Genomic DNA, 11,467 nt, shown 5'->3' with positions numbered 1-11,467 from the left:
TGCTTTAAAAGAAACATTGAAAATTTTATATGAAATAAGGTGATATGCTCCCTCTCTCTCACCTCCTGACACTGTCCGAAGAAAGAAATATTTTCGTTTTCTAAATGATCTCAGTCGGCCTGTTTCAAGAGGTGAATGTTAGCCACACTGAACAAACCAAAATGAAAATGGACCAAGCAGTGATTAAGATTCAGGAAACAGCTAAATCTAGAGTGTTTATAAAAGTAGATGCAATCAATCTTTCATCGTTAAAAATGGGATTAGTCTATTAACTACCTTCAACCCTCAGAAGTACAATTTGTTGGTTGGTATCAGAAAATGACTTAGAAACCATTCTAAGATCAGTGATTCTCTGCCTTGCTTTTGTGGAATCTTTGGGAGGAACTTTGTCTTTCTGTATATATTTTTTCCTTTTCTAAGTATACTTTAACTTACGTAAGATTTATGTTCTGAGAGCACTGTACACTTATAATGCAAGCTCAGCTAGAGTTGTGATGGTAGCTATTTTGTTATGAAACCAAAGTTCACGTTCCCCATATTCTTTGCCAGTAGAAGAAGTCACCAATCTGGCATCCCGCCGACTGTCTGTCAGTCCATCCTGTACCTCCAGTACTTCCCACAGGAATTACTCCTTCCGCCGAGGGTCCGTCTGGTCGGTGCGTTCGGCTGTCAGTGCTGAAGGTGTGTCCTCTTGCAAATATGGTATTTATTCCTCATGACGTGGATTTTGAAACAGTTTCCAGTTAACATTATTTCACTTCACTATACTACACTGCCTTCATTAAATAGCTTGTTTCATGACTTGAAGTTCTAAAAAAATATTGGATTGAGTGGTAGCCTAAAAAATTTATCATTGATTTTTATCCAGCAATTGTCCTTTATAAATTGTTGCTGAGGGTTCCGTAGACCCAATTGCCAGTTAACAGTTTTAAACTCCCCCTACACATTACAAATCAGAATCTCTAAGGGTGGGACCCACACATCGGTATTTCTTAAATCTACTCAGGGTATTCAGGGTGTGGCCAGTTCCCAGTAGGGTGCTTTTAGAAGCTGTTCTGGAATCATGAAACAACCAAAGGAAGACCATAGCTCATGCTACTTCTGTAAGGAAATCTGATTCCAGGGGGAAATGTGATACTCTTCAGTCCCAAGAATTTCAAAGGTGTGCTTCCCTGATAATGAGCAGCTACCTGGGACTCACTGCTTCATGATTATACAAAGTTCATCTCTGATTCATAAAGTCATTGAAAAGTCGTACAGAAATTATGCTTCATGGTTATGCCAATTTTATCACTCATTTATAAAATTATATTAAAAAGTTGTGCAGAAACCAATGGTTATCACCCCATGGCTACACAACCCAGGGGAACTTAAAAAAATGACCAATGCTGATGGAGATGGTGTTAACATAAGGGTTAACATCAAGATCAACTGAATAGATTTGAACAACCAGAAGGAAACCATTATATGGATTTCATGTTTCAAAGGCGTACCAAGAAAATTCAATGGGGAAAGAATAGTCTTTTCAACAAATGATGCTGGGATATCTATAAACCAAAAAATGTTAAATAACTGGTCTTGAACTGAGAAGTGTTGTTGCACTAGAATTACAATACTGAATAAGAGCAACTTGATTATGTCTCCTGCTTCAGATGAGGAGCACACCACGGAACACACGCCAAACCACCATGTGCCTCAGCCCCCACAGGCAGTGTTCCCAGCATGCATCTGTGCAGCAGTGCTCCCCATTGTTCATCTCATGGAGGATGGGGAGGTGCGGGAAGATGGAGTAGCAGGTACGGTTTTATTAGTAAAACCAAATACTTACAAATAGGATAGTAAGGTGTTCTTGAATATATTAACTATTGGCCACATGTTGAGTTGTTTTATGCATGTTATAGTTATAGATTTGCAGTACTGTAAATCTATACTGTACTTTAACACTATCACTATCTGTTCCTTTCCACCTGTATGACTAAAAATTGCATTTAAACTAAGTAGCTGGGTCCAGGGGCATTTTTCATGACCAGAGAACAGAACACTTATTTGGCCACCTGGAAATCAAATGGTGATTTTGGCCACCTTAAAAATCTTAGCTATTAGCTACACATCATTAATGCCATCTTTCCACTTGGTTATCTTTCCAGAGATACTACCCAAAGAGAATAATTGCAATATTAAATGATAAACCAAAGGTAGAGATGATTTAATTTGTAACAGTTTAATATTCTTAATGTTCTAAAAAATACTTAAGATTTTTTTAAATCCTTCCCCCCCAAAAAAGGGCAAAAGATATAGGTACAATCTAATGACAATAACATCTGTAAACAACATTGTTCTTGGAAACAATGAAATCTTACACTTCAGCTGCAAGAACTTCAAAAATTATTTTAAATGAAAATACCCATGGTTGGTAATTATTGGGGGCGGGGGGCTTGTTTGCAGAACTTCTTTAAGGCAAAACAATAGAGACTAATTAAAGCTTAGTAAATTGCTTGAATACTTTATCTAATAGGTTTATTTCCATTTAAGACAAATGTTCAATTTTCTTTTTCTTCTAAAGTGAGTGCTGTGGCCCAACAAGTCTTGTGGAACTGTCTAATTGAAGATCCATCAACAGTTCTTCGACATTTTCTGGAAAAACTGACCATCAGCAATAGACAAGTGAAGTCCTCTTTTTTTATGTGTGGCTATGTGTGTGAACACTGTTAAAAGCAAGCAATGGGCTATATAATGCTGTGCATGCAACATCAGTGTCTTCTGATAATGACAAGGATGAGCAATGTTAAACTTGGTTGTTTTCTTTCTAATTTCTCCATTCACTGATGTCTCCATAGTGTATGGTACACTGCTTATGATGACCCTAAGATACAAAACAGATCTTCAGTCTTTTAAACAAAGATTAAATTCAGTATAATTTTCTTAGAACATCTGTTGAACTCTGCTTGGTAGGCTGTGATCGATGCAGGTAGGGTTATTAGAATATGTGAAACTCTTTATGCAAAAATTCTAATTTAATGGACCACCCTATAATAAGGCTGTGCCAGATAAAAGTAGTTTTCTGAGCAATGGTAAAATTCACTGATGACTGGAAATTATGTTCATTTATATGTTATGGTCCTGTTTGCTGGAAGGTTAAGTTTAGATTATGAAAGGTAAACAAAAATGCAATTTTGTTTATCCTCTCTTGGCCTAGCTTTATCTGTTCCACTTGAAACCTAGGAAGTAGAACTATGAAGTTCAGTAAACCTGGTTTACTTAATGGTGTCTCAACATAGGTTCTCTGGTCTTCTGGGCTAGGCTCCGCCCTTCGGGAATGAGCTCAGGTGTTTAAAAAAAAAAAAAAAAAAAAAAGGCCTACGTTCCCCGCATGTTTCATCACACCCGGCAGCCATCGCAAATAGAGTTGACAAAATATACCACTTTCCCATGATGTGCCTGTGACCTGCAGACACAGTCAAAATTTTGATTTTTTAAAAAGTTGTCTGACTGCTGCTCAGTGATTTCATATATTAGCTCCTAGGAGAAGGTGTTAGAGTCGGTTTAAATACTGTGTCACAAATATCACATAGACAATGTTAAAAGGTTGAACAAAATGGAAGTCAAATGTGGGCAAAAGTAGGGAATATCCATCCCCCTACTTTTCAAGAAGTGAATTTTATTGCCTACAGCATGGCAGCTGAATGACGTTGAATTCTTCCCTTTCAGGACGAATTAATGTACATGCTGCGCAAACTTCTCCTGAATATTGGAGACTTTCCTGCTCAAACATCTCACATCCTGTTCAACTATTTGGTGAGTTTCAGCCTCCAGTAGATTATAAATGTTCGTTCCAAGTAGGAAGCAACAGCATGAGAAAAGGCCTTCCCCTTAACTTGTGACTAAAGGTGAATCGTAGTCAGCTAAATGTCATAGTCAGCTAAGTTCCCCACTATGTGTGGGGAAACCTCTCCTGGCACAGTCCTTGATAGGTGGTGGGTACTCAATCAATGTTAGCCTCCTCTCTGTCTTCCTCGGGCATTATACAACTTCCTTATGTTAGTTCCTAATTTTGGTTTGAGAAAACCTATATGTAGTTTTTAGTCATTTTCCCCTTATCTCACTATTTACACACACACACACACACACACACACACACACACACACACACACACATGCATGTTGCCCTGGGCGGAAAGTATTTGTAAGTGTACGTTAGTATGGGAACTATCTATGCCTTAAGCCATCCTTTCTGCACCCTCCAGAATTTATCAGTTTCTTTGCATTCTCCTTGCACCCTAAATGGATATGCAGTTTGGGGACTATTCACATGATGCCTGTTCTTTGAAGTAGCACCTTCATCCAGGCAGACAGATGCCAAATAAATTTCTATGCTGAGAGAAACTCTTCTTTCTCCATCACTGTCATTGGTCTTCTAGCAGGTTGGGAAGTAGAAGAGTTGTTCATATGCATCTGTAGCAAAATGGTAAATGTAACTTACACTACAACATTCACGTGCAGAGAACATTTGTAATTCCTTTCTCCTCTCTATGACTGATTTGGTTTTCCTCCTGAGTGCCCACCTGCTGGTTGACAAGGGAAATAATAAAAATCATGTCCAATCCAGTTTTAAGTTCAGACTGATAAAAATCTATAAATAGTACCTTTGGATGGTGTTCAGTGTCTCTTGGCTAAAAATACTTAGTTTCTAGGAATTCCCTTCCCTTCCAACGGCTTTCATCTTTAAACACCATTTGAAGTTGGGAAGAAAAAAGACCTTTGTTCAGCGTTCCATCCCTTGTTCAATGTTTGCTCTGGCTCTTGCCTTCATGAGACGGTGCCCTCTATCTGACTGGTTGCTGGATGCCCAGCCAGTAGACACCAAAGCCCACGGCTGCTGTGACTGGGGGTGCCTCTGCTCCCAGCGGTGATTGCCGGGAGACTCTACCTCACCTCAGTCCCTACTGAGTTCTGGTAATGAATCCCAAAGGGCTCCAGTTAGAGGACCCTATACAAATGTCACCGACATATGCTAGTTCTATCTGGAAAGCTCTCCAGCCAAACCTTCTGCTCCTTTTTGTCCTGTCTACATCACACAAAAGCCAAAGGTAGAATCACCAAAGCCAAACCTCAAGGCCTCCCTCAGGTATGTGCTCTGCCCAGTGGATGTGGCATCCAGGTTGGTGTGGAACGTCTCTGAGGTGAACTCTTGTCAGACACCCGAACAGAGACTGGGAGCAAGGGCCCTGCGGTGTGCCTGCCCGTTCCCAGGCCACTAGGAATGGGAAATGCTTCCTTGGACCACTGCTCTCCTCCGTCCTTTAGCCTTGAGATACGAAGATGGACATTTCATTTCCCTTTCTGTCAACTCCAAAAAAACTTCAGTGGTAGACACAGTCCTCTCAGCTGGGTAATACATAGGAGAAAAGGGCTAACCATGCTTTGTCTTTGCTTTAAAACCTTGTTTTGAATGAATAGAAATTTCTGTTTCTGCATTTCTGTCTAAACCAGTGGTTCTCAACCTGTGGGTCGCGACCCCTTTGGCGGCCGAATGACCCTTTCACAGGGGTCGCCTAAGACCATCCTGCATATCAGATATTTACATTACGATTCATAACAGGAGCAACATTACAGTTATGAAGGAGCAACGAAAATAATTTTATGGTTGGGTCACAACATGAGGAACTGTATTTAAAGGGCCAGAAGGTTGAGAACCACTGGTAAACCCTAATCTTTCCCTGAATCCCAAGCACATGGATATTTTAGGGGGTCTAGGGAAAGGGTCTTGTACTCAGAATGGCACCATAGTGAAGAGCAGAGCAGTTTTTAAACCATTACCCTTATTATACATCTTTTATCTAACAACTATTATAGATGTGCGTGATAGGGATATTTGGAACACTAATTCATCTCTTCCAGACTTTGTTAGGGACATGTATTTTATTTTAATATATTTTTATTGATTTCATAGAGGAGGAGAGAGGGAGAGAGAGAGAGAATCATTGATCAGCTGCCTCCTGCCCACCCCACACTGGGGATTGAGCCCGCAAGCCGGGCACATGCCCTGACCAGGAATCGAACTGCAACCTCCTGGTTCATAAGTTGTCACTCAACCACTGAGCCACGCTGACTGGGCAATTATTAGGGACATTTAAATCCACTGCGTAACTTGACTCAGAGATCGTCAACCTGGGGTCTGAGCACATCTGGGCATACGTACAGACTTTTAAAGGACTGTGTTGCCCACAAAGTTTTAAGGGAATAAATCTCCAAATCCTCAACTTACAAATATGTACGAACACTGTTTGAGCAGGCCTGCCATCTCAATCGTCATTCTACCGACAGCACAAACAAAGGCCCACCCTGACCATCACAGGTACCTGCAGGCCATAGTGACAGACACATTCGACAGAGAAAGAGTCTGACGCACTGTTAGTTTTAAGGAAGCCTCATTCTGCTTGATCAAGGCCCTTTGAATCCATAGGACTTCCCACCTTTTCCTGTCTTTTACAGATTTGACCCTCATTAGCTTATTCAGCCTTCAGATTAGATCAGTGACACTGATTATTTCAATGTAACTGGAAAATTGTATAGGATTAGCAAGTTTTTCAAGAAACAATGGCTAAAAGCCACTGAAAGGGGTGTGAACCCTTACATCTTTTCCTGATTTTTGTTGGGCATAATTGAATAAGGCAGTTAAAGCTTATTTCATCAAGGTTGATGAAATACACTTTCCAGTTACAGTCAGTCCTGCTCTTATTTCAGTGTATAGAATGTTTAATGTATTCTGTTCCTATTAACAACAAATAGCCTTATAATGAGACATTTTAAATGTCAGCTTAAAATGTACAGAAGGACATGCCGCTTTTCAAAGTTACTGAGAGGACACAGCAGCTTTAAAGTTCACCGACTTAGCCAAACAGGCAGAGTGTTCTTCGGTTCAGACCTATAGACATAACCCGATCTGCCAACAGTGTTTGGGCAAACATCTTATAGAGATTATTATTAGGTCACCTAACTCCCTGAGCGACAAGTGACTTGAAGCCTGGAAAACTGGTCTTCTGATTTCCTCTTAACAAGCACCATTTTTAGCAACACATATAAATGGGCAGCAATCTATTCTGATCAGCTTTTCACCCTCTCCTGCCCACTGCCATTGCAAGTGTTGGAGAGGCCTGGCCAGTGTGGCTCAGTTGATTGGGCATCATCCCCAGCACCGAAGTGTTGCCCTTCGGATTCCCGGTCAGGGCACATGCCCAGGTTGCGGACTCAATCCCCATTAGGGGATGCGTTGGAGGCAGCCGATCAATGTTTCGCTCTCACATCCATGTTTCTCTCTCTCTCTCCCTCTCCCTTCTTCCCTCTCTCTAAAAGTCAATAAAAATCTTTTAAAAAGAAAGTGTTGGAGAAGTATTTGAACAGAAAATACAAAGGTCCAAAAGATGATTTAAACAAGCAAAAAAAGCCACGGAAATGAGAATGTGCACTCGAGATCACTGTGGCTGTGTGAACTCGCCCTGTTCTGCCTCGCAGGTGGGATTAATCATGTACTTTGTGCGGACCCCTTGCGAGTGGGGCATGGATGCCATTTCTGCCACCCTGACCTTCCTGTGGGAGGTGGTGGGCTACGTGGAGGGCCTCTTCTTCAAGGACCTGAAGCAGACCATGAAGAAAGAGCAGTGTGAGGTGAAGCTGCTGGTGACCGCCTCAATGCCAGGTAATCCACCACTGCTTTCGGACGGCACGACATTTTCTTTAAGTAACGTTTTATGATTTGGTTTTTTTAAATTTATTTTTCAATGACAGTTTCCATTCAATATTGCTTTGTATTAGTTTCAGGTGTATAGTATAGGGGTTAGGAAACCATATACTCTATAAAGTGATTCCCCAATATTTCTAGTACCCAGCTGACAGCATACATAGCTATTAAAATATCGCTGATTATATTTCCTCTACTGTATTTGATACCCCCATGACTCCTCTGTAACTACCGATTTGTACTTCTTAATCCCTTCACCTTTTTCACCCATCCCACCCCAACCTTCCTCTCCTCTGGCAGCCATCAGTCTGTTCTCTGTGTCTGTGAGTCTGTTTCTATCCTGTTTGTTCTAAATAACCCTTTTAAAGACCAAGCATCTCTTTCATTCATGAGAAAATTTTCAGAGTCCTGACCCTGGTGTTGAGTGCTTCAAAGAATTTTTGTTTAGTACAATCTGAAAAAAAATACAATAGGCCCTTTAAGAGTTAGCAATTGCCAGATGAAAAGGGAGACATCAGAACTGAGATCCCGGTGAATCAGGCCTTGAAGGGCTGCCAAGGTTACAGATTTATTTAAGTCTATCGCAGAGGGCCAGCTGAGCTGAAAGCCTTTTTGAACGAATTTTTGGCACTGCAAGGAGAATAAATATTGTTTGCATGGCACGGGCCCCGGTCCTTTGTAAACTCAGTGAGAGATGGCTTTATGAAAAAAGGGAAAAGGGAAAATCAGGAAGAGAATCACAAAAGAACATGAAGTGTGATGTAAACTCTAGATACAGTTTCTTTTCACTTTGAATCGCTTGTCTTTGTTTAAGATAAAAATTTTGCAAAGCCTTTATCCTTGTGCAGTGACTAGGGAAATATGAGACGATACATGTATTGATGTAAAAAGAAAGACACAATTATGTATAAGAACACAGGTTCGGGCAGCAAAGAAGCCTGTGTTAAAATCAGAGAACTGCCCTTTATCGTCTGTATAATTAGTATTAGCTATAAAAAAGTTCATAATTCTTCAAGCGTTCTTTCCTCATCTGTAAAATGGGGCTATAACCATACTTCACAATTCATGGGTTTAGGTATGTAAAATTCTCACTACTGTACCTGACTCATGGTAAGCATTCAATAACTGCTAGTTGTGTAATTACATATGTTCTGTAGATAAGTTAACAAAGTGATCAGTTTTTATTATAACAAATAGACTCATATTTTCATTCATAATCTTAAAAAACAAAGCATTAAAAATCAAGGTACATCATAATGTTCACAAAGATTCTAATTAGTGAATGAAGTAGAGTAAGTACTGCCTCACTGGCTAAGTAGAATACTGAAAATGTACATTTAAACTATATTTAGCCGAAACCGGTTTGGCTCAGTGGATAGGACGTCAGCCTGCGGACTGAAAGGTCCCAGGTTCGATTCCGGTCAAGGGCATGTACCTGGGTTGCGGCCACATCCCCAATAGGAGATGTGCAGGAGGCAGCTAGTTGATGTTTCTCTCTCATCGATGTTTCTAACTCTCTCTATCTCTCTCCCTTCCTCTCTGTAAAAAAATCAATAAAATATATTTAAAAAAATAAAATAAACTATATTTAAAGTACTTGTTTTGGTTTTCCTAATATTTCTGTTTATATTTTCTCAGCCATTATTACCTGATCATCTCATTTAAAATACAGGACATATTTGTTGCAATGCTTAAGGTTTGAATTCTGACTCTTCCACTAAATAAATGTGTTCCATTGAATAAGTTACTTATAAGTTCTTACTTATAAGAATAAATGCTATTTCCTCATTTGTAAGATGAAAATAGTAATACCCATGCCTAGCCGGTATGACTCAGTAGTTGAATGTCGCAGGTTCGATTCCCAGTCAGGGCATATGCACCCGCTGCAGGCTCGGTCCCCAATAGGGGGTGTGCAGGAGGCAGCCGATTGATGTTTCTTTCTTACCAATGATTCCATCTCTCTCCCTCCCTCTCTCTCTCTAAAATCAATAAAAACATATTTTTAAAAAATATTAAAAAGAAAGAAAATAGTAAAGCCCATATTAGAGTTGCTGTGAGATTATATATGATCATGCACATAACTTACATGATAAGGTATTTAGAACTCCATAAATGGTAGCTGTAATTATTTAGAAAATGAATATATTTAAAATATATATTTAACTAGAAATAGATGAGTGTAGTTAATATACTACACAATTCACATTAAGTACTAGTAGTAATAATCTTAACAATAAAAATATCAGCTTGTTGATAGTATTTTAATATTTTGTGCCTTACTAATTTTCTATAGTAGAAGTCAGTTCATTATGATTTTTCCTTCTGTAGGTACCAAAACCCTGGTGGTTCATGGGCAGAATGAGTGTGATATCCCAACCCAATTACCAGTCCATGAAGACACTCAATTTGAAGCCCTGTTAAAGGTAGGCGTGACTTCGACAGCAACAATTTTTTAATGACTGTGAACACTTCCCTGACCATCCAGCTCAGAATTACATGACACTTTTCCATCTTCCACCCAATATGAACATTTATTTACCTCTTCTAGAATCCCTTCCTCTATTTGTGTACTTCCTCCATTTTCTTGCGTAATTTCCCCCACTTTTACTGACATGTTAGCTCTGCGATGAAGTAGGCAAACTCATGCAGCTACAATAGCAGCATGACCCTGGCGTGTCCCCCTAACTGCTGTGGGAATGCGGTGCACTCCTGCCTCGGAGCTGCCTGGCTCACCGTGGGGGCAGCTCTGCAGGTGCCTGGGTTTACACACTGACACTGGGGCAAACTCCAGCTGTCGGCTGGGATCGATGCCAGAGACTCTTCTAGTGGCATCTGTATACAGTCTTGACTTGTCACTGCTGGAAATTATTGGAGAAGCAGAAAATACATACCTTAGAATAAATCAAGTGAGTTGAGAAATTATTTTTAATGGTGATGGCGTGTATTCCCCTCAAAAGAAATGCAACCCATAGCTGCACGTCTGTAAGGTTTTTACGGTAATGAGGTAAGTAAACTAGTACTATGATTCCCATTGGACTCCTTGGTGTTTATTATGTGTAGTTCAAACTTTTGGTAATTGATTTCCTGTAATACAACTCCAGGCTCAGACAGAGTAGAAAGGACCTCTGAAAAATTCCACTTGCCAAACTTGTATATTTTATTTCAGTAGAAAGGTTGTTAAACTTCCTTCAGGTCTCACCCAGACATCTCCTGGGAATATCTAAGGCCCAATAAGGCAAAATTGAACAATCCCTTCATCTTCCTACTCTATGTCAAATGGATAACATGAAGGCAGACAGAGCTCAAACCCAGGATCCATTATAACCAGTATGACCTAAATCAGTTAACAAGACCTCTCTACTGTCTTTTTTAACAGTACTGGGATAAAAGTGCAGGTTATACAAGTAATCTACATAGAAAGCCTTGAGCTTAGAAAATAGTACATAATAAGTGCTCAATGCATTGTATTTTGTATTATTTTTCATGTTGTTACTAAACTGCTTTCTTCTTGACATTGAGACTAGTAGATGTAACTATGCTTCCATGGTTCCTCATTCAGTCTGAAATATCATTGTACATCTTTTAGCACTATGAGAGTAGATGGTTTATATCACGTTACTAGTCTGTATTATATCATTATTTGGTTAACTTCATATCCAAATGCAGTGTGTATCCATATATTTACATGCACATACACACATATATACCCATGCACAATACATAAGAGTG

The 11,467-nt window shown here is 39.7% G+C and overlaps 1 protein-coding gene across 1 annotated transcript in view; it reads left to right on the top strand.

Annotated features, from left to right (window-relative positions):
• Positions 1–11,467, top strand: part of UNC80 (unc-80 homolog, NALCN activator) — a 207,940-nt gene that overhangs the window by 138,428 nt on the left and 58,045 nt on the right. Inside the window, exons 32-37 of the mRNA XM_015558108.1 lie at positions 550–681; positions 1,653–1,796; positions 2,564–2,664; positions 3,709–3,795; positions 7,513–7,696; positions 10,067–10,161. Coding sequence (XP_015413594.1) covers positions 550–681; positions 1,653–1,796; positions 2,564–2,664; positions 3,709–3,795; positions 7,513–7,696; positions 10,067–10,161 — 743 coding nt within the window. The remainder of the gene's footprint in view (positions 1–549; positions 682–1,652; positions 1,797–2,563; positions 2,665–3,708; positions 3,796–7,512; positions 7,697–10,066; positions 10,162–11,467) is intronic.

This window comes from Myotis davidii, unplaced genomic scaffold, assembly GCF_000327345.1.
Source record: "Myotis davidii unplaced genomic scaffold, ASM32734v1 scaffold268, whole genome shotgun sequence".
NCBI classification, from domain to species: domain Eukaryota; kingdom Metazoa; phylum Chordata; class Mammalia; order Chiroptera; family Vespertilionidae; genus Myotis; species Myotis davidii.
This window is presented reverse-complemented; position numbering and strand designations above follow the sequence as displayed.